This window comes from Citrus clementina, unplaced genomic scaffold (genome assembly GCF_000493195.1).
Source record: "Citrus clementina cultivar Clemenules unplaced genomic scaffold, Citrus_clementina_v1.0 scaffold_9, whole genome shotgun sequence".
In the NCBI taxonomy this organism is placed as follows: Eukaryota; Viridiplantae; Streptophyta; class Magnoliopsida; order Sapindales; family Rutaceae; genus Citrus; species Citrus x clementina.
In genome coordinates this window covers 27,040,584-27,065,109 of record NW_006261964.1, presented here as the reverse complement: position 1 = coordinate 27,065,109, position 24,526 = coordinate 27,040,584, and the positions used below count along the sequence as shown (strand labels likewise).

Below are 24,526 nucleotides of genomic sequence, written 5' to 3'. Positions count from 1 at the left end.
GGTGTCAAATAGTTCAACTCTTGCTAAAAATTATTTTATTGATACCTTTAATTTTCCATTATATACTCAATTACTCATATTCTATTTTTTGAACTAGGCACGGTTATGGAGAGGTATTTCAAAAGAAAGTTATGACACCACTTATAAAGAAGGACAGTGGTGGTTTAAAACAAGACAAAGTTGAGCTTGATTTGTCAGATCTTCCAATAGATCCTGGTTTACGACGTCCACTTTTCAGATTATGATCCTTGTGTTCAAGATCAAGTTTGAAGAGCATAATTACAAAAGGGTCCTTGTCAACCTGAACTCCATGATTTTCAAGAAAAACTATTTGAAAAACAGTCCTGAAGATATAATCCTACCTGGTTTTAACAAAATGAAACCTGGCTAGAATATAGAATAGCAAAGGATGCTACATTTTGTCTTTGTTATTATCTTTCCAGTCCAAGCAGTGGTGAACAAAGGGGTAGTGATGTTTGTTATGGCACTGTTTCCTTCAATATGTTAATGGGAAACATTGTAACGACCTTTTATTTTTTGACTATTTTATTTTGGGATTATTTCCATTAGCTATTTTTTAAGTGTTTTGAATTACTGTTTTTGTTATTTAAAATTATTTGGAGTGTTTTCTTCCGGAAATAGTAGCTTAATCAGTGTGTGCTCTTTGGCTCTAACTTTTAAAGAAGCGGGTTGGCTGCTGTAATGGGGGGGAAAGTTACCAATAAAAAATCAGATTTTTTGTCAAATTAGTGTTTCTTCTTCCTGGCTGTTTCAAACATACGTAGCAAAACCATACACGTTTTCCTTTATATGTTTTGTGCCGCCCACAAAAAGTCAATCAATCTTAATTGCAAGTCCCCCAAACATGTCCACCAAGGATTTTGCCCACAAGTACTTAATTTTATATTTGGAAAACATCAATGGAAAATTATTTCGACATTAATTACAAGAAAAGCGAAAATTCATTCACTGAAAAATGAAAGGGGCTCTTGTCCAATATTCAACCACTTAGAGGCTCCTGCTGGTATGGATGAATACCCTTTCACTTTTCCGTGGCTTCATTTACTTGATTTAGTGATAAAAATTATATCAAGAGTTCTAAAATTCTTTTTGTGCAACCAATTGACCAAGAAGCCAAGAATTAACGCCAACTGAAAATCAATGTGCGGTAGTAGTTTCATTCCTCAAGTTGATTGACTTCTTTATTTTTTTTAATATCTTAGTTTGAATTTCATGAAATGCATGTTAGCTCCAAATAGTCAATTCCATGCTGAGATATAGATTAGCAAATCATATATAGTTACCAAAAGGGCGGCCAAAGTTGAGCTCACATATGAAACAAAAAAGAAGACAAGTTTCTAACCTATGGCGAGCCAAACAAAATACCTCTCACTTGCGTATGTTGCTGCTCTTGCGGTACTGCTTTGTTTCTGCAAAGCAAGTTCACTAACAGAAACAGAAGCCCTGCTTAAATGGAAAGAAACTCTTGTAAACCAATCAATTGTTCAATCATGGGTGATACCAGCTAGCAATAGTTCAAATTCTACCACCCCAAGTCCTTGCAGATGGAGCGGAATTGTATGCAACGATGCAGGGAGTGTTACAGAAATAAACCTTGCAAACACAGGATTAGCAGGTACCCTCCATGACTTAGATTTTTCTTCATTTCCAAACCTACTTCGCTTTGATGTTAAAATAAACTATCTTTTCGACACCATACCAACCAATATTGGCCTACTTTCGAAGCTTCTGTTCCTTGATCTTTCCACAAATTCTTTCAATGGAACACTGCCTCTTTCTTTCGCTAATCTCACTCAGGTTTATGAGCTTGATGTTTCTCGAAACAATATGACCGGAGGAATAGACCCACGTTTGTTTCCTGATGACAAAAATCAGCCCATGACTGGTCTTTTGGGTCTTAAAAATTTTCTCCTTCAGGATAACATGCTTAGTGGCCGCATTCCAGAAGAGATAGGCAATTGTAAATTGCTGACTCTTCTAGCTCTAGATGGGAATTTTCTTAGTGGTCCCATTCCTTCATCTCTTGGTAATTTGAGTGATTTGGCGGTTCTAGCTGTAGCTTCAAACCAACTTTCAGGAGAAATTCCTGCAAATATTGGTACTCTGAGCAAGTTAACTGATTTGCACCTTTTCATTAACAAATTATCTGGGGTAGTTCCTGAAGGATTAGGAAACCTTTCATCGTTAACTGTTCTACATCTATCTGAGAACAACTTCACTGGTCAGTTACCTCCACAAGTGTGTAAAGGAGGAAAGCTTATCAATTTCACTGCATCTTTTAACCATTTCTCCGGTCCAATACCAACAAGCCTTAAAAGCTGCTCGTCTCTGTACAGAGTTCGGCTTGAATCAAATGAACTCACAGGAGATTTGGAACAAGATTTTGGAATCTATCCAAACCTGACTTACATAGACTTGAGTTACAACAGATTGCAGGGTGAAGTCTCACCGAAATGGGGGAAATGCCAAAAATTGACCCTGCTGGGACTTGCTGGTAATTCCATAGTTGGTAAAATTCCTGCTGAGATTGGTTCATTGAGCCAGCTAGTAGTACTTGACCTATCCTCCAACCAGCTTTCAGGAGAAATACCTGCCCAAATTGGAAATTTGACAGAGCTTTCAACTTTAAGCCTGAATGGTAACGATATTTCAGGTCCAATACCTGAAGAAATTGGAGCACTATTGAATTTGGACTCATTAGACCTGTCAATGAACAGGCTAAGTGGGCCAATTCCAAAACAAATAGGTGAATTGAGAGATCTGCGAAGTTTGAGTTTGAGCCAGAACAACTTGAATGGCACAATCCCCTTCCAAATTGGTAATCTTGTAGGCCTTCAAGATTTACTAGATTTGAGTTACAATTCACTTACGGGGGAGATTCCAGCACAGCTTGAGAAGCTCACAAGTTTACAGAGCATGAATCTGTCTCACAATAATCTCTCTGGCGAAATTCCTGCTTCGCTCAGCAGCATGCTGAGCTTAGTGGCCGTTAACCTCTCATACAACAACTTAGAAGGTCCTCTTCCTGATGGCTCTGTCTTTTCTTCAAATCAATCTTCTGCTTTTGCCAACAACAAAGATTTATGTGGTAAAGTCCAAGGTTTAAGACCCTGCAATGCCTTATCTACAGATAAGGGTGGTGGAAACAAGGATAACAAACTTGTTGTTGCTATTGTTGCTCCTTTAGCGAGTGTTTTGTTCATTTTGTTTGCAATTATAGGGATTTTTGTCTTCACCCGTTGGCGAAAATCAAGAAGAGAGTCAAGAGTTGGATTTATTTCGAGGAGAGATAATCCATTCTCAGTATGGTATTTTAACGGGAGAGTTGTGTATGATGACATTCTGAAAGCTACGGACGAATTTGATGATATGTACTGTATTGGAGAAGGAGGCTCCGGAAAAGTTTACAAAGCAGAAATGCAAGGTGGTCAAGTGTTTGCAGTAAAGAAGCTGAATATGCAGGCCAAAGATTTTGGGATTGGAAACGTAAAAAGTTTTAGCAACGAGGTGAAAGCATTGACAGAAATAAAGCATCGAAATATTGTGAAGCTTTATGGGTTCTGTTATGAAGGAATCCATACATTTTTGGTCTATGAGTACATGGAAATGGGAAGCTTAGCTAAAATTCTAAGTGATGAAAAGGAAGCAAAAGAGTTTGATTGGGTGAAAAGGATTCAAGTTGTTAAAGGTGTAGCTCATGCATTATCTTACTTGCATCACGATCATGTTCCACCTTTGATTCATCGAGACATTTCAAGTAAAAACGTTCTACTAGATTCCGAGATGGAAGCTCATTTAGCAGATTTTGGCACTGCAAAGTTCTTGAAGCCTGATTCATCTAACTGGACAGCGGTTGCGGGCACATATGGCTATGTTGCTCCAGGTCAGCTACAAATGTTTGTTTAATAACAAATAAATATTAATTTCAGAATCCGCTTAATTCTATATCTTTGTTGTTGCAGAACTTGCTTACACAATGGCCGTAACTGAGAAATGTGACGTTTATAGCTTTGGTGTATTGGCACTTGAAATTCTGATGGGAAAGCATCCAGGAGAACTCATAGCTCAAATGAATTCACGAATGATCGAAGAATCCACTTGAAATCTGTTTTAGATCCGCGTCTTTCACGTCCTACACTTCCAACGCTGACTGATGAGTTATCTCTAAAAAACGAACCTTGCTCTCTTATGTTTACATGCGAATCCCCAATCTCGACCAACCATGAGAATCATCTCTCGAAGGCTCGAAGTGGAAGTTGATTCTGACTAGTTGCAATCTTTTATGTAATTTTATGAAGCACACTTGAGCCATCGGTCTGATTACTATGTTTGTGTGCTTGTTGTGAATAAATATGTACTCCACATATGTAAATGTTAATTATGGCCAAAATATTGTTTGTTGACCATCATTCATTAATCATTACCATTTCCATTTAAGGCTAAATGTCATTTGCTGAAATATATATTTTTCATTTTGGTCATTACCATTCGGAAGTTAAAGCAAAACATAATTAAAAATTTTCCGATATGCTTCTCATGCAAGATTCAATATTAACGACAGGTCATCAGTCAGTGGTGGAATTGTAGGATGTGAAAGACGCGGATCTAACTCAGAATTCAAATGGATTCGTTGATCATTGATCAAATTTAGTTGAACTGTAGAGTTCCTCGGGATGCTTTCCCCTCAGAATTTCCCATTGTGTATATAAGCAAGCTCTGCAACAAGAAAGATTATAAAATTATTAATGCTATGTGATTTGTCTTTAAACAAAAATTTGTAGCTTACCTGGAGCAACATAGCCATATGTGCCGGCAACTGCTGACCAAGTTGATGAATTAGGCTGTAAAAACTTTGCAGTGCCAAAAATCTGCAACATGAGCTTCCAATTGACAGTCCAGCAGAATGAATTTAAGTGATATCTCTCGATGAATTATATAGGTGGAACACGATCATGATGCACCTAAGATAGAGCATGAGCTACAGCTCTAACTACTTTAATCCTCCTCATCCAATCAAACTCTTTGGCTGCCTTTTCATTGGTCAGAAGTTTTGCTAAACTCTCGTTTTGCATATACTCATAGACCAAAAATGTGTGCAAAAAATTTATCTTAATGAAATTAGAATGGGGTGGTAGGTGACAGTTCGTAACCCACGTCAAACAGTAACGTGAGTTAGTGCTAATTTTATAATTAATTAAAATTAATTGAAGTAATTGCCGCTCCACATCTAGGCAACTTTTTCGCAGTGGATTTGGAACTGAAAAGAAAATAAAATCAAGAAAACATGCTTAGACTTTAGTTCCAATAATTAGTGATATCAATTAAATATTTAATAATAAAAGTGGCCTACATGAATGAATGAACCCACTAATATGTATCTTTTCTGTTTTGACTGCTTATCCTTAACATAAAAAACTTATCTCAGCTAATGAACAACTATTTTTTTTAATTAAAATTTTAACGTCAAAGGAAATAAGATAGTATTATGAAAGCTGTAAGGGTTTAGTGGTCAATTCAATACACCCAATGCTAGTTTAAAAATTTTTAAAAAAAATTACTTGAGATTTTCCACCTTTTTTAATCAAATGACATTACTTACGAGGTAGTTAAGAAGAATTCCATGGTTCCACGGGCCTCTATAAATAGACAAAAACGTTTGAACTTGAAGAGTATTACACAACAACTTATTAAGGGAAAATGACTTCAAAGAAGTGCTTCCTTGTTTGGCAGGTGATGTTTGTTATCATGCTTCTCCTAGCCTCAGCGGTATCCCCGAGGGCGACCACTCTGTGGCAAGCTACCAACAATCATTCAATTTGTGAGTATCAATTTTTATTTTTTCTTCTTCTTTTTTTCTTTAACTTTAATCCATTCAGATAATCAGCTCAGAGTCTCATACACAGTACTTAAAAGGAAATGTTTGATTCTAAGTTTATGAATAGGCTTTCAGATATAATTATTTAATGACAAAATTTCTGTTGTATGTGAAAACAGACAAGGGTGGGAATCTCCAGAGGGACAATCCTTGGTGGCACAATTATGCTGTGGCTGATAAACATTAGTTAACCCTCGAGTGCGTGGCTTCGACATTAAACAAGTTTAATTTCTTTGAATTTCTATTGTCAATGAATAATAAAAGAGTACAGGTGAAATTACTCCTGCGTCTCCGCTGCACGATCAATCAATCTCATTTGTCTACAGTATTATACTTGTGTATTGATAAGATCCAGTGAAAAGGGAAAAAAAATGTTATTATTATGTGTTTCAATAAATATAGATTTATTTATCTATTTGTAGAAGTTAAAATTAATTTTTAGGTCCTTACTGTCCTTAAGATTTATATTTCAGCAGCAAGTATAAAAAAAAATTAAATTATCGATTCATTCCCTCATAATTTTTTATTTATTAATTTTTAAAAGATGAGGGTGGATTAATTCCACATTGAGATTTGAACTCGGATAATTAATTAAAGAAAACTAATAAAAAATCTTCTGATCAAGCCTACACAATAGTTTGATTTATAGATTGATATGATTAATTGTTCCATGTTTTATACTTGATATATGTTATTGTTTTTATTAGGTCAGCATATGTCGTCCTATTGATACAGTGAGATGATGATGATGATGATGATAATAATAATAATAATATAATTTTATAATTTGTGAATTTACACACGGCGGACTTCCATTAGAAAAAACAAAGTCGAGCATTTGAAAATAAGTATATAATTTATATTAAAAATTGTGGACATTATTTATTTTGCATTTTAAATAATGTATCATTGGATAAAATTTGTCACGTGTTAAAAGTTGTGGACATTATTATTATTTTTTATACACTGATATTACAATCAGAAGTACACTGATATTTACAATAAAAAATCCATCGAACTCTTTGTTTTTAATGTGGTTTTAAAATACAGCCTACTAACATTTCATATCAGGACTCTTTGTCTTTGATGCGGTTTTAAGACACAGCTCCAATATTCTGTCTTTGGCTCCATTTGGTACAGCTTATTAAATAGAGCTTATAACAGTAGAGCTTATACCAATAAAGCTTTTGGACAAAAAGTCATTGGGTGTTTGGTTGTCAATAAAAAAAACACTTTTGAACCATTAAATTGTGTGATATTTTTTATATTATATATTTTTTGGAAAAGCTCTATAACCTCTACTCCTAAAAGCTCAAATTTTGGGCTTTTGCTAGTAGAGGTAAATTAGCTTATTTAAGCTAAAAAAACTCTACTAAAAAAATAACCAAACACCATAAAAATTTTTAAAAAGTACTTATGGGATTAAATAAATACTTATGTCTCTTAAATAAGCCATACCAAACAAACACTTCATAATTCATATATTACTGAAAGAAACTGACTCTTAAGCAGAGGAATACCAACTCTATTCTGAGATAAAATTGAGCCCTAGCTTGGCACCCAAAGTTAAGTACCTGGGTTGTCGCCAATGGGCTAATGGGCTGTGGACATTATTTTTAATAATTAACTTGTGCTATAATTTAACAGCAGAGTGGTGATATTTGACCCCTTCATTATATCTCACCAACCCCCACTAATTATTTTTATATTAATACTTATTTTATCCTTATATGAAATGACTTAAAAGGATAAATAGATTTTAAGTACACCCACATCATAATTTTTATTAATAATTAATAAAACTAGTCTAATTTTTTAAACCCTAATTTCCTTTAACTTTTTTTTTGGTGAGAATTGATTAAACCCTAATTATAATGATCAATAATATTCTTAACCAATAATTGCTTTGTTAAACGTTCAGCCAAATCTTCTTAAAACAATCCTTGAGAAATAGAAATTCCCTACAAGCATCATAGATGAAACAAAAAGCCATAAGGATGGTCCTTATATTGCCTGATTATTGGTTTAGTGGCATTTAATGAAACAATCTCCTTGTCATTGCTATGGAAGTATTGTTTGTAGCAAATGAGCCTTTATTTCCTGATGATTGCATGATCCCATAAACCCAACAAGCAGGACAACTGAACCTGTAAGTCTTGGAGTGAGAGTTCTACCGAGTGACCTATGGTTGATTGTCTTCTTCTTCTAGTAAAGGGAAAAGCGAGTTCGTTTAAAATTTGTATAAAACCCTAGAATCTAACTTTTTAAATTATCTCTTTTCATATATTATATACTCCCTGCTTTTGTAACTATGGAAGAAATTAGTTTGCAGTACTCACTAACAGATGAAGAAGAAGTAAGTTTAAAGTTTTTTTTCCTTTAATTTTTGTACTCTATTTATTTTCAATTAATTTTTGTACTCTATTTATTTTCAACACCCTAACAATTTTATATTTCTAACAAATTTTAGGATGAAAAGCCTATTAATCACGGAAACAATGTCACAAGAGAATCAGACATTGTTGATTATTGTGCTTGTGTTTTCACCACTGACAAGGTAGATAGCTAACTTTCACTTTTTAATTTTTTATTATTAATTAATATTATTCAAAGCTTTCTAATTGGATATATTATAATTTTGTTTTGATTAGGTTTTTAATAGCAGAGAAGAATTAATTGAGTGGGCGCGAAATGCTGGCAAGAGAAATGGATATGTCATTATAATAAAAAAGTCAGATGTAAGTGCACATGGTAGAAATCCAAGAATAATTTTCGCTTGAAAGAAGTGGTGCTTACAAGTGTGTTTCTAGTCAAGGTCAAAAGCCAAAATGTCCTAAGGCAACCGGAACAAAAAAATACAATTGTCCATTCAGATTAAAAGGGCAATATTTGGCAAATGACAATTGTTGGGTTTTGAAAGTGATATGTGTTAGCCTATATGGCTATAAATATTGATTTTGATGATAACAAACCACATGTATTTATTAAGCAAAGATTTATGAATTGTGCTTTTATAATAAGAAAATGATGTTATGGAATTAAAGCATTTTGGACTAAAATGAAAGTAATTTCAAAATCTTTGATAGTGTTTTAAATTTCAGATTTGGACCTATTTGAAACTATTTAAATGTTTTTGGGCCATTCTAAACTTTCACAAAGTTTGGGCGAAATCATAATTTCATAAAGTTTTGCGATTAACGAAGCATTACTTAGAAATTCTAAAATTAGACTTATTTGTAAACTTTTATAAGGTTTTGGGCCATACTATAGTTTTATAAAGTTTGGGGGTCAAACTAAAAATTTAGAAAAAAATTCACTGTAGCAGGTTACTGTAGCAAGCGGCTTACCGGATATAAAAACTGGAAAACCGGATACGGGGCAGTAAGCATCCAGAACGCAAACGGCTTATCGGATTTCGTAACCGACAAGCTGGATAGGCAAAATTCAAAATTTTGCCTTAACGGTAACATAAATCCGGCTTACCGAATTCCATAAATGGCAAACCGGATACACCCAGAATGTGAGTAAGCTAGTTTTTCAGCTCAAACTATAAGAACTCAAATCCAACTCATTTTGAAGCCCTCCCAACAAGCAAAAACAAAAAGCACACGTGATATCTTGAGCCTTCAAACTTGCGAAATACAAATATTGAATCATTTCTTATTCTTCATTTTTGAATATCTACTCATTGAGTGAGTTTCATTGTAACCTTCATTTATTCATCTCAATTGTAAGAGTTTGAGTGTGTGAGACACGTGAGTGAAGAGATTAGGAGATAATCTCTTTGTTGTAAAGGTTTATTGACACCTCGAAGTCAATTGTAATCGTTGAAGCCTTGGAAAGACTTGGATAGTGAAATCTTCAAGCTTGGATCGCTTGGAGGCGTGGACGTAGGCGGCGATTGCCGAACCATGTAAATATTCGTGTGTTTGTTTCTCTTCTCCCTTACTCTTTAATTTTTGTGCTTTTCTTGAACTTATTGCTTTCAATTTTTATTAAGACATTAGATTGCTTGTTATGTGAATTTGCTAGGATAATTTTTAAATTTCCAATTCACCCCCCCTCTTGGGTTGCACACTTATATTTCAATATGTGCAGAACATAACCATCCTGCAGCAAAACATCTTGAGGGGCACTCATATGCAGGTAGACTTACTGAAAAAGAGAACAACTTATTGATTGATGTGTCAAAAAGTAATGCAAGGCCAAATGATATACTATATACGATAAAGCAAAGAGATATATATAATGCTACTACTATGAGGTCTATTTACAATGCAAGACATAGATACAAGGTTAAAGAACTAGCCGGTAGGTCAAAGATGCAACTACTCATGAGCAAATTGACTGAACATAACTACATTGAGTGGTATCGAAGTAATGCTGATACAGACAGTGTTAAAGACTTATTTTGGGCTCATCCTTTTGCAATTGACCTATTACGGGCATTTCCACATGTGTTAATTATGGATTGCACATACAAGACCAACATGTATGATTTTCCATTACTAGAGGTGGTTGGTGTCACCTCGACTGAGATGACATTTTCAGTATATTTTGCATATATTGAACGCGAACGGGAGGATAACTACAGTTGGGCACTAGATAAATTGAAAGGTTTTATGGGTAATAATATGTTACCGAGTGTAATTGTGACAGATCGAGAGGTAGCATTAATGAATGCTATTCAAAATGTTTTCTCAACTGCAACTCATCTTCTGTGTAGATGGCATATCTCAAAAAATATTTTAGCTAATTGTAAGAAGTTATTTGAGACTAATGAGGTATGGGAATCTTTCATTACTAGTTGGAATATATTAGTACTATCTGCCACAAAAGACCATTATATGCAACACCTAAGACTTTTGGAGAGTGAATTTGTTAGATATCAAGAATCGATTGATTATGTGAAGAACACATGGCTGGATAAGTACAAGGAAAAATTTGTTGCAGCTTGGACTAATTCAATAATGCATTTAGGAAATACGACCTCAAACAGGTAAATATTCATTAAAATATATTCTTATATTTAATTTTATTATTGAAAAAATAACTTTTTTTGGGTATTTTCTTAACTGGGTTGAGACATCTCATTCAACATTAAAAAGGCAACTATAATCATTGCGAGGAACTTTTGAGACGTTATGGACTAAAATCCATGCTTTAGTATAACTGCAGCATACAAAGATTAAAGTTTCGTTAGAGAGAAGTTCAACAACAATGCAACATGATTTCAAACCTTTAGTTTTCAAGGAATTGCGAGGATTTGTTTCACGAAATGCACTGAACATGATAGTTTGTGAGTCTAAACGAGCTGATTATATTGGTCTAGATCCATTGGCTTGTGGATGCGTAGTTCGATGCACTCATGGAATTCCATGTGCACATGGGATTACAAGGTATAAGCGTGAATGAAGACTTATTCCTTTGTCTTCTATACATCCACATTGGAAGAAACTAGACTTATTACCTACTACCAAAGCTGAAACTACAGATTTAAGTTGTTCAACTGAGATGGAGATGATTTTGAAACGTTTTAATAATAATGATTACACTGGAAAGTTACAGATTTTGAAGAAGTTAAAAGAACTAGCAAATCCAGCATCAACTTATCTTATTGAGCAAGAAGCTACAACAAGAACACGAGGCCGACCTTCTTCAAAGGTAGATAATTCTACTTGTCGAGATCCATCCAAATTTGAACATGTATTATCTGTACTGAATAGTCATTCTCCACATTTATCTTCAAGTAAGATTTCTGTTAAATCTAAACTACGACAAAGAAAAAAAGCGCATCAGTCTCAACTTCCTAAGCATTCTTCTTTCATTGATTCATTTCCACAAGGATTGCGGCCATATATACATCATGTTAAAGATGTTGCTGCAGATGGTAATTGTGGCTTTCGTGTTGTGGCTGATTTAATTGGTTTGGGTGAGGATAATTGGATTCAAGTGAGGAGGGACTTAATTAATGAATTAAAAAGCCACTTTGATGACTATACCCAAATATTTAAGTATGCAGGTAGATCTGATGAGATTCTACAGTCGTTTTCATATTTTGAAAGCAATCCATCAAATGATTATTGGATGACCTTCCCTGAAGCAGGATATCTTATCGCTTCTAAATATAATGTTGTGCTGATATTCTTATCTCAACTTCAGTGTCTCAATTTTCTTCCACTCAGATCAACTCCATTACCACGACCCTCTCAAAAGATTATTGCAATTGGATTCATTCACAATTGTCATTTCATATAGGTAGTTTTTTAGACTTTTTGTTAATAATTATTATTTCATACCACGACCCTCTAAGAAAAGAAAAAAAAAAGATTTTTTTAACACTTGTTAACTATGATTTTTTCAATATTTTCCTTTTTTTATTACAGGTATTCATGAATCCAGGTTCACCGATGCCACCAATAGCAAGTAGTTGGTTAAAATATCATTCTTTTATAGCAGAAGGATGGGCAACTCCATATGATAGGAACATTATCGCTTTTAAAGATTTAGTACCTAATGTAGCAAGCAAAGACACAATTGATTTGGATGATCAATAAGTGTTTCCATTATTTTTTTTTTTTAAATGATTTGGGCAAGTTGTTTTGTAATAAGTATTTAAGTTCATATATTATTTAGAAACTACAATTTTATCCAGAGAAACTGCAACAACTTATTAACACTAAGAGGGGATACAGAGCCACTGGTTGAATGTAGTACCCAACTACCCATTGTTACAATATTTGGAGTAAGAACTACGAAAATCGGTTTATTTGCGCTATTAGATATCATGTCGATGTTTTAATTGCCTGGTTTTCTCAAATCCTTAAAACTGATTGTTATTAGAAAGGAATTAATGGGGAAAGGAAAGTCATGAAAAGTTCTTCTGTTGTATTAACTGAAGTCAGGCAGCTGTTGCTTTGGAGAAGTTTGTACTATCTGCTGAGTATTTCATTAAGAGGAAGCTAGATTCGGATGTTTTTTTTTTTTTAGAAGAGCTATATCCGGATGTTGATATATGAATAAATAAGATTTAATTGGTTTTAACTTTTGTTATTTCTTGCAAGTGTAAATGGGTTAAAAAACTGTTAAATATGTGATATGAGCAAGGAAATTACCATCAAAAGGGTTACTTGAGAGTTACAATAGCTGTTTTTGAACCTAATTCTACTTTGATAGATTCATAATGCATGCTTATTTAAGAAATTTGGTCACTTTGGTGGTCAAAATCTGCTCGGCAGTTGCAAAACTTCATATATTGTATATAGAACAAAAAAAAACAGTAATGATCATTTTTACAGAGAATGAAACTAATAATTTTATTCATTCAGTAAAAATGACAAACACTTGGAAGACTATTCATAGCTATGATGAAATACATAAATTCTCCAATTTGTAAACAAAAAAACAACTAGTCAAGATACTCAAAGAATTGGAAAAGCCAATACAAATTGAAACTAACTACAATTTTTAAATATATAATTTCTTGAATTTGTAAACACCACACCTCGGCATGCTGAAGAAGGTAGCTGCACTTGCAGGAAATTCCAGAACTATCATGTCTACCCCCTTGGCTAATTCTTGTATTTCTTTACTCACTTTGGGCTTGATAGACTTAGCATGATACTTTGATTTTTCAGGATTGACTCGGCATTGTTCGTGGTCCAATCCTTACTGGAATTATTAAATTCTTTTCCATGGTTATGGTGGCGATTATGAGAATTTTTTTTTGTTTTAAAATAATTTTTATAAGTTTTATAAATGGGTGCATGAAGTAAGATTAAAATTATAACAAGGGTAAATTAGGAATTAAGTGGGGTATATTAAGAGATAAAAATTATTTTAAAATTTTTAATAGGGTTAATTGAAAAGTAGGGGTTTGTGAGATATAATTAAGGGGTTAAATATCACCAGCATGGAGTGAATGAATGACGACAAATAATGTGAATATCACTTTCTCCTTTGTGAAATTTTACTGTCACCTCTCGTCGCGCCGCAAATTTACTCGCATTATTATTCATTTCCATTTTTCCACGCGATTTAATTCATAAATGAATGATAACGGGTAATTAATGTCAAGGGCCAATTTGACTTAAACGCGTTTTCAAAAGCCAGAGATGCACCAAACAGCTACAGTTTAGCATCGCTTCTTATCTCTTTGCTTGATCATCTGATTTCATCTCTACTGATCATCAGTCTCATGGCGGAAACCCAAAACAATAGCAAAGTCAAAGTTCACGAGGTTACTAAACTCACCCCGTTCTCCTCCAACTCAACAACCGCGGCTCCGTTCACTCTTCCGCTCACCTACTTCGACACTTACTGGTTCAAGTTCCCTCCTGTTGAACGCCTCTTCTTGTATCAAATCACTGAGTTAACCAGCGATTCATTCAACTCAGCAATCCTCCCAAAACTGAAACACGCCCTCTCCCTCACTCTCCTTCTCTATACCCCGCTCGCTGGTCACTTGATGTGGCCTCCGGATGCCGCTAAGCCAGCCATCTACTACTTTCCAGACGACGGCGTTTCGCTCACACTCGCCGAGTCCAACTCCGATTTTGCTCTCCTATCTGGGAGCGGGATTCGTGATGCTGCAGAGTTTAATCCTTTGGTGCCCCAGTTATCCATATCGGACGACAAAGCCGAGGTAATCGCCATCCAAATAACATATTTTCCTAATCAAGGCTTCTCAATTGGTGTCTCGTATCACCATTCGCTTCTTGATGGGAAAAGTTGTACGATGTTTATCAAATCATGGGCTTATTTTTCCAAACAAATTCAATCATCAGACGTTCACAACGCTAATCCTTCTTTGGCACCGGAAGTTACCCCATGTTTTGACCGTACGGTCATCAAAGATCCCGATGGGATCGACATGGTGTACGTTAAGCACTGGATGGATTTTACCGGATCGTCCGACACACGAAGCTTGAAGGTTTTGGCTACAGCGGTTGATAAAGAAGGAAGCTCCGACTTTTTTCGAAAAACATTTGAATTGAGTGGTGAAGACATAAAGAAGCTTAGAGATAAGGTTAACAAAATTAATAACGAAGCATGGGAATCAAAACAACTTCATTTATCGACTTTTGTGCTTACATGTGCTCACGCGTACGTTTGCCAGATTAAAGCCAAACGAGTAGAAGCTAACACAACCGTTAAGTTTGCGGTGGGAGGGGATTGCAGGGGCCGTCTGGATCCTCCAGTTCCTACTAATTATTTTGGAAATTGTATTGGAAGTGTAATTGCGGAGGCAAAAGCAAGTGATATGATACGGGACGATGGGGTTGCTGTTGTTGCAGAGAAATTAAGTGAAATGATTAAAGTGCTGAAGGGGAATGGGGTGCAAGGATCAGAGGATAAGATGGTAAAGACAATTGCGATGTTGAAAGAGAAAGGACATGTAATGCTAACGGCAGCCGGGTCAAACCGTTTTGATGACTACGGGTCCGATTTCGGATGGGGGAGGCCTAAGAAGGTGGAGATTGTGTCAGTAGACAGGACAGGGGCTATTTCTTTGGTGGAGAGTAAAGATGGAGGTGGTGGTGTTGAGATTGGTGTCGTTTTGAAGAAGCAACAAATGGAGGTTTTTGCTTCTCTCTTTGTTAAATGTTAATGGCCTAGAAGATCTTTGAATTACGTACGTGTAAGTATAATTACGATTAATGTTACAATTATGCGGGAAGTTATTTGGTGTGATGCTGCTTTGCCATGGCAAGGCAAAAATCTAGACTTACCCTTTTTGGGCCGTTTTGATGTTTGCCTTAGCCGGATACCAAAACTTTTTTGTCTGCGTGCTAGTAAAGGAGTACGTGTTGTACATTCAAAATAATAATAATTAAATTTATTGGGTTCGCCTAAGGTAAATTTAACGTGAGTTACCGGCTGACCCTCAAAATATCATTCAGCCTCCTATACTCTATGTTATTTATAATTAATTTATAATTATTATCAAATATTTTGTATTGTAAAATTTCGTTGAGTTTCTTATACTTTGTTTTATAATACTTATAAATAAATTATAAGTAATATAGAGTATATGAGGCTAATTAATATTTTGCGAGCCAGCCGTAAGTTACGTTAAATGTAATTTAGGCGGACCCAAAGTTGTTGGTTATGTAGACTAGTGGATCCACCTTAGGCTTTTTTTTTTAATTTTTTTTGGGACTCCTATTTTTATTGTTTAATTAAAATTATGTATTATCACTGACTTACTGTTCTATTTTTATGTTGACTTTATTTGTAAGGAATTTAATAATTTATTTTTATTTAGTTTTAATAACAATACAACATGTAACAATCTAACAAGCTTATCATATTAACCAAACTAACAATAAATAAATAATTCAAATGCAAAATAACTAAATTAATATGAAATAATGACAAATACACTTAAGGTACAATTGTGACTACTTGGTGTGTCTGTTTTAATAATTTTAAGTGTTACATATTTTTTAATTTTCAAATTAACTTAAGGGTCAAGGATTGGGTTAAATCTTTTGGTAAGGCCCTAACCTTGCCTCATAATGTAATGGACCTTGATTTCTTAAGCCTTATCTCAACTCATAACCTTTAATATTCGGGCCGAAGTACTAAAAATTGTAAATCGTTAAATTCTTATTTTCAATCTCATCCAAATGTGGTGTAACTAATTAGAAAGCATTCCTTTTTGTCTAAGAAATCTTCTAATTATTTTGATGTACACTTTTTTTAAGCCTATGCAAAACATTAGTAAAACCCTTTAATCAAGGAATTCTTTTAATATGAAAGCCGTTCCTTTGATCTTTCTGAAAGAAATCTTCCGTTATTTACAAAACCATTCATTTGATCTTGCAAGAAAAATATCAATTTTGAGGATTCTCTTTCATTCCCTCTTTCTTTTGACATATTTCCTTTGTGATGGTGGAAGTGGTTATTAATGGTGCGGCCGAACAACCTTTTTTTTCTTTTTTTCCCAATTGAAGAAATTGAAAATCAATTGAAAAGGAACTCACATTACTCTCACTTAGACCACCATACTCCATAAATCCATTATTGACATGATGGCTAATCTTAAACCCATGAATTTGAGGACCCTCAAACACGCTCTAATCATATATATTAAAATTTTTTGGAATTATAGAGAAAAGATAAATTTCACTCTTATTCATTCAAGAGCACAAAGGCTGAATTTATACAAGTATTTGATACAATTAACATAATTTAGGAATAAAATTGACAAAAAATCCTTTTTAATCAATAATTAATATGGCAATAATCAATCATTTGATTGATTGTTTTATTTCCATCAATATTATTTGATTCTTATCATATTGGACTATTTGAAACAAATTATACCCTATCCTAATTTTGGGGAGCTAAAGTGGCTTAAGATTGCTTATTCTTGAGGACTATGGGATTAGTCAAATAGATTGACATAATAATTTATTATTATTGAAATTATATTAATATGTGTGAACATAATAAAAAAGATTAATTTTTGTAAAATCATGTTATCAATAATATATATATGATAGTGACTGTGATGGAGTTGGTCAACCATGAAGTACTAATGGCTAAGGATAATCATCATATCCTAATAGTAAATGCAGATTTAATATTTATCTTTATGATTGTACAGTCATCATTAGTATTCTACCGTAGAATGTTCCAATACAGTCGGACCTATATACATATTTATTCTTTTTTCAAGATAAGCCATCAATATCTTGAATTGTTGATATTTGTTTGTGCTAGCTAGCTGTTACGATGTCCACTTTACATGGAAAAGTATTCAATGGAAAAGGCATGTCCACAGATTAAAATACTAAATTTTAGACCACGTATTCAATATCTTTAATTTTTGTTCTTTTAAAAACCTCAACTTATCTTTCATTTTTTCTTTTGGTTAAGAATAAAAAAGAATTCAACTCACCTCCATTTTTCTGTTATGTTTTGAATAAAAATGGGATAATTTAAGGTTTTCAAAAGTAAGGGAGGTAATTTAAAAATAGCAATATATAAATGGTTAATCCAAAATTTACTCTAAATAAAAGAGACATTTTTTTTAATGGCACTTTCAAATTAGTGTTAGAAGGTTTAAAGATAATTTTATTATTTGGTATTTTTTTCTTTCCTTTCTTTTTTTTTTTTGGATAAAATCACCTTCTCTAAATTCCTTCACTAAAATTTGAAAAAAATGGCAAAACAGTATCATCACAAAACCGCATGTCCACCTCGACTCTTCAACTCCATTACTAAAGAAAAAGTATTTGCCCCATGTTTACAATTTAGGTATTTTGATTATCTTATTGTTAGCAGTATTGTCGTGCTGTCTTGGCATGCTTGGTCTTGTCTGGTCCTTTTGATAAGTTACGTTTGTTGCTTGGCAGATTTCTGCTTTTTTGTTTTCGTTGCTTTCCTCTGTGTAGTATTAACTTGTTTCATCATCATGGCTAATAATACTACTGCTGCCGAGGCTGAAGTGCAGGGGGTGTATCCTTAAAATAAAAAACTTATCTCAGCAAACAAACTATTTCTTTTAATTAAAATTTTAACGTCAAAGGAAATAAGCGAGTATTATGAAAGCTGGGTTTAGTGGTCAATTCAATACACCCATTGCTAGTTTAAAAATAAAAAAAATTACTTGAGATTTTCCACCTTTTTTTTATCAAATGACATTACTTACGGGGTGGTTAAGAAGTTTCATGGTTGCACGGGCCTCTATAAATAGACAAAAACGTTTGAACTTGAAGAGTATTACACAACTTATTAAGGGAAAATGACTTCAAAGAAGTGCTTCCTTGTTTGGCAGGTGATCTTTGTTATCATGCTTCTCCTAGCCTCAGCTGTATCCCCGAGGTCCACGACTCTGTGGGAAGCTACCAACAATCAATCAACTTGTGAGTATCAATTTTTATTTTATTCTTTTTTTTAACTTTAATCATTTTAGATAATCAGCTCGTAGTCTCTCATACACAGTACTTAAAAAGAAATGTTTGATTCTAAGTTTATGTGTAGGCTTGCAGATATAATTAATTAATGACAAAATTTCTATTGTATGTAAAAACGGACGAGAAAGATGGGAAGCGCCTGAGGGCATATGGCCATTCTTGGTGGCACAATTATGCTGTGGCTGATAAACATTAGTTGACCTTCGAGTGCGTGGCTTCGACATTAAACAAGTTTAATTTCTTTGAATTTCTATTGTCAATGAATAATAAAAGAGTACAGGTGAAATTACTCCCGCGTCTTCGCTGCATGATCAATCAATCTCATTTTTCTACAATATTGTACTTGTGTATTGATAAGATCCAGTGGAAAGGGCAAAAAAATGTTATTATTATGTGTTTCAATAAATATAGATTTATTTATCTATTTGTAGAAGTTAAAAGTAATTTTTAGGTCCTTACTGTCCTTAAGATTTATATTTCAGCAGCAAGTATTACAAAAAAATAAATTATCGAGTACTTGTCCTCATAATTTTTTAATTTATTAATTTTTAAAAGTAAGCGTGGATTAATCCCATATTGAGATTTGAACCCGGATAATTAATTAAATAAAGCTAATAAAAAACTTCTGATCAAGCCTACACAATAGTTTGATTTATATATTGATATGATTAATTGTTCCACGTTTTATACTTAATATATGTGATTGTTTTTATTGGGTTAGCGTCTGCCGTCCTATTGATTTAGTAAGATAATAATAATAATAATAATTTAATTTTATAATGTGCGAATTTACAAACGGCGAACTTCCATTAGAAAAAACAAAATCAAGTATTTGAAAACAAGTATATAATTTATATTTTAAATCATGTATCACCTAGTAAAACCCGTCACATATTAAAAATTATGGACATTATTTATTTTGTATTTTAAATAATGTATCATCCGATAAAATTTGTCACGTGTTAAAAGTTGTGGACATTATTATTATTTTTTATACACTGATATTACAATCAGAAGTATACTGATATTTACAATAAAAAATCCATTGAACTATTTGTTTTTAATGTGGTTTTAAAATACAGCCTACTAACATTTCATATCAGGACTCTTTGTCTTTGATGCGGTTTTAAGACACAGCTCCAATATTATGTCTCCATAATTCATATATTACTGAAAGAAACCGACTCTTAAGCAGAGGAATACCGACTCTATTCTGTGTAAAATTGAGCCCTAGCTTGGCACCCAAAGTTAAGTACCTGGGTTGTCGCCAATGGGCTAATGGGCTGTGGACATTATTTTTATAATTAACTTGTGCTATAATTTAACAGCATGGAGTGAATGAATGACGACAAATAATATGAATATCACTTTCTCCTTTGTCAAATTTTACTGCCATCTCTCGTCACGCCGCAAATTTACTCGCATTATTATTCATTTCCATTTTTCCACACGATTTAATTCATAAATTAATGATAACGGGAAATTAATGTCGAGGGCCAATTTGACTTAAACGCGTTTTCAAAAGCCAGAGATGCACCAAACAGCTACAGTTTAGCATCGCTTCGTATCTCTTTGCTTGATCATCTGATTTCATCTCTACTGATCATCAGCCTCATGGCGGAAACCCAAAACAATAGCAAAGTCAAAGTTCACGAGGTTACTAAACTCACCCCGTTCTCCTCCAACTCAACAACCGCGGCTCCGTTCACTCTTCCGCTCACCTACTTCGACACTTACTGGTTCAAGTTCCCTCCTGTTGAACGCCTCTTCTTGTATCAAATCACTGAGTTAACCAGCGATTCATTCAACTCAGCAATCCTCCCAAAACTGAAACACGCCCTCTCCCTCACTCTCCTTCACTACACCCCGCTCGCTGGTCACTTGATGTGGCCTCCGGATGCCGCTAAGCCAGCCATCTACTACTTTCCAGACGACGGCGTTTCGCTCACACTCGCCGAGTCCAACTCCGATTTTGCTCTCCTATCTGGGAGCGGGATTCGTGATGCTGCAGAGTTTAATCCTTTGGTGCCCCAGTTATCCATATCGGACGACAAAGCCGAGGTAATCGCCATCCAAATAACATATTTTCCTAATCAAGGCTTCTCAATTGGTGTCTCGTATCACCATTCGCTTCTTGATGGGAAAAGTTGTACGATGTTTATCAAATCATGGGCTTATTTTTCCAAACAAATTCAATCATCAGACGTTCACAACGCTAATCCTTCTTTGGCACCGGAACTTACCCCATGTTTTGACCGTACGGTCATCAAAGATCCCGATGGGATCGACATGGTGTACGTTAAGCACTGGATGGATTTTACCGGATCGTCCGACACACGAAGCTTGAAGGTTTTGGCTACAGCGGTTGATAAAGAAGGAAGCTCCGACTTTGTTCGAAAAACATTTGAATTGAGTGGTGAAGTCATAAAGAAGCTTAGAGATAAGGTTAACAAAATCAATAATGAAGCTGGGGAATCAAGACAACTTCATTTATCGACTTTTGTGCTTACATGTGCTCACGCGTACGTTTGCCAGATTATAGCCAAACGAGTAGAAGCTAACACAACCGTTAAGTTTGCGGTGGGAGGGGATTGCAGGGGCCGTCTGGATCCTCCAATTCCTACTAATTATTTTGGAAATTGTATTGGAAGTGTAATTGGGGAAGCAAAAGCAAGTGATATGATACGGGACGATGGGGTTGCTGTTGTTGCAGAGAAATTAAGTGAAATGATTAAAGTGCTGAAGGGGGATGGGGTGCAAGGATCAGAGGATAAGATGGTAAAGACAATTGCGATGTTGAAAGAGAAAGGACATGTAATGCTAACGGCAGCCGGGTCAAACCGTTTTGATGACTACGGGTCCGATTTCGGGTGGGGGAGGCCTAAGAAGGTGGAGATTGTGTCAGTAGACAGGACAGGGGCTATTTCTTTGGTGGAGAGCAAAGATGGAGGTGGTGGTGTTGAGATTGGTGTCGTTTTGAAGAAGCAACAAATGGAGGTTTTTGCTCCTCTCTTTGTCAATGGCCTAGAAGATCTTTGAATTACGTACATGTAAGTATAATTACGATTAATGTTACAATTATGCGGGGATTTATTTGGTGATGATACTGCTTTGCCCTGGCGAGGCAAAAATCTAGATTTACCCTTTTTGGGCAGTTTTGAATTGATGTTTGCCTTAGCCGGATAGCAAAACTTTTTTGTCTGCGTGCTAATAAATGAGTAGCTGTTGTACTTAAAGTTGAGTTTAAGTTACATTTACCCTGGTACCGGCTGACCCGCAAAATATCATTTAGCCTCCTATACTCTATATTATTTACAATTTATTTATAATTATTCTCAAATATTTTGTATTGTAAAATTTTGTTGAGTTTCTTATACTTTATTTTATAATACTTATGAATAAATTATAAATAAAATAGCGTATATGAAGCTAATTAATATTTTGCGAGTCAATCATAAGTTACGTTAAATGTAACTTAGGCGGACCCAAAGATGTTGGTTAGGTAGACTAGTGGATCCACCTTAGGCTTTTTAAAAAAAAAAATTTTTATGGGACTCCTATTTTTAATGTTTAATTAAAATAATGTATTATCACTGACTCACTGTTCCATTTTTATGTTGAATTTATTTGTAAGGAATTTAATAATTTATTTTTATTTAGTTTTAATAACAATACAACATGTAACAATCTAACAAGATTATCATATTAACCAAACTAACAATAAATAAATAATTCAAATACAAAATAACTAAATTAATATGAAATAATGACAAATACACTTAAGGTACAATTGTGACTACTTGGTGTGTCTATTTTAATAATTTTAAGTGTTACATATTTTTTAATTTTCAAATTAACTTAAGGGTCAAGGATTGGGTTAAAGGTTTTGGTAAGGCCCTAACCTTGCCTCAGAATGGAATGGACCTTGATTTCTTAAGCCTTATCTCAACTCATAACCTTTAATATTCGGGCCGAAGCACTAAAAATTGTAAATCGTTAAATTCTTATTTTCAATCTCATTCAAATGTGGTGTAACTAATTAGAAAGCATTCCTTTTTGTCTAAGAAATCTTCTAATTATTTTGATGCACACTTTTTTTTAAGCCAATGCAAAACATTAGTAAAACCCTTTAATCCAGGAATTCTTTTAATATGAAAGCCGTTCCTTTGATCTTTTTGAAAGAAATCTTCCGTTATTTAGAAAACCATTCCTTTGATCTTGTCAAGAAAAATATCAATTTTGAGGATTCTCTTTCATTCCCTCTTTCTTTTGATATTATCTCCTTTGTGATGGTGGAAGTGGTTATTAATGGTGCGGCCGAACAACCTTTTTTTTCTTTTCTTTTTTCCCAAATGTAGAAACTGAAAATCAATTGAAAAGGAACTCACATTACTCTCACTTAGACCACCGTACTCCATAAATCCATTATTGACATGATGGCTAAGCTTAAACCCATGAATTTGAGGACTCTCAAACACGCTCTAATCCTATTAAAAATTTTTGGAAGGGAAAATATCTACCGTCCACCTGTTTTTCTCAACTTTCTCAAAAATACACAATTCTTTTTTTTCTGGAATCCACCTAAAGTTACATTTTGTTTCACTTTTCCACTTCCGTTTAGAATCCGTTAAGAAAACTAACGAAATTTTAAAAAATGACCATTTTACCCCCAAATGAAAATTACAATTTCACTCTAAAAAATCTCAAAAATAATCAGATTTAATAATGAATATCATTATTGGTACGTTAATGAAGTACAAAAAAGTCTTAACTACTAGAGATTATAATTCAATGAATAATAAAACTCTACTTATCTTAAATTTAATTGATGGTTTGCAAGATTGGCTATTTTTAATACTAATATTATAATTTAGCATTCTAATTATAGACATATTTAAAAAAAAACCTTGCATTTGATGTTTGTGGAATTAATTTCTTTATTGACCGATGGGAAAAATAATTAGAATTAATCTAATTATTTTTGGTAATTTTTAAGGTGAAATTGTAATTTTCGTTTTGGGGGGTAAAATTGTTATTTTTTTAAGTTTCTGTTAGTTTTCTTAACAGATTCCAAACGGAAGTAGAAAAGTGAAATAAAATGTAACTTTAGGTGGATCTAGCCAAAAAAAAAAATTGTGTATTTTTAAAAAAGTTGAAAAAAACAGGTGGACGGTGGATATTTTCCCTTTTTGGAATTATAGAGAAAAGATAAATTTCACTCTTATTCATTCAAGAGCACAAAGGCTGAATTTATACAAGTATTTGATACAATTAACATAAAATAGGAATAAAATTGACAAACAATCCTTTTTAATCAATAATTAAGATGGCAACAATTAATCATTTGATTGATTGTTTTATTTCCACAATATTATTTGACTCTTATCAGATTGGACTATTTGAAACAAATTATACCCTATCCTAATTTTGGGGAGTTAAAGTGACATAAGATTGCTTATTCTTGAGGACTATGGGATTAGTCAAATAGGATTATAGGTTGACATAATAATTTATTATTATTAAAATTATATTAATATGTTAGGAAGGCTTGCACTATTTACAATTGCGCGGGAAAATGAGATTCCCCTTTGCCCAACTTATTGACCACCTTTCTATTCTGGAGGATATCCAGGCTAGCTTAACTGACTTGTGTAGGTAATATGGCTTTTAAGTATCCACCAACTATTCGAAGATTCATATTTTA

At 33.8% G+C, this 24,526-nt stretch overlaps 3 protein-coding genes and 1 pseudogene across 3 annotated transcripts; all 4 read left to right on the top strand.

Moving 5' to 3' along the window:
• The first annotated feature begins 1,365 nt into the window (after positions 1-1,365).
• LOC18033162 lies at positions 1,366-4,291 on the top strand (annotated as a pseudogene).
• A 3,916-nt stretch (positions 4,292-8,207) lies between these two features.
• LOC112100124 (PKS-NRPS hybrid synthetase CHGG_01239-like) lies at positions 8,208-11,311 on the top strand. The gene is made up of 5 exons (XM_024188392.1): positions 8,208-8,252; positions 8,367-8,453; positions 8,548-8,647; positions 9,995-10,680; positions 11,075-11,311. Exons 1-5 carry the CDS (start codon positions 8,208-8,210, stop codon positions 11,309-11,311), a joined length of 1,155 nt encoding a protein of 384 aa, XP_024044160.1.
• Positions 11,312-13,980: 2,669 nt separating this feature from the next.
• LOC18032105 (malonyl-CoA:anthocyanidin 5-O-glucoside-6''-O-malonyltransferase) lies at positions 13,981-15,514 on the top strand. Its single transcript, XM_006421579.2, has one exon. The coding sequence runs from the start codon at positions 14,094-14,096 to the stop codon at positions 15,504-15,506; it is 1,413 nt and encodes a 470-aa protein (XP_006421642.1). The 5' UTR covers positions 13,981-14,093; the 3' UTR covers positions 15,507-15,514.
• Positions 15,515-20,327: 4,813 nt separating this feature from the next.
• On the top strand, positions 20,328-22,032 carry LOC18032784 (malonyl-CoA:anthocyanidin 5-O-glucoside-6''-O-malonyltransferase). The gene has a single exon (XM_006421577.2). It carries the CDS (start codon positions 20,437-20,439, stop codon positions 21,859-21,861), a length of 1,425 nt encoding a protein of 474 aa, XP_006421640.1. The 5' UTR covers positions 20,328-20,436; the 3' UTR covers positions 21,862-22,032.
• The last annotated feature ends 2,494 nt before the right edge of the window (positions 22,033-24,526 follow it).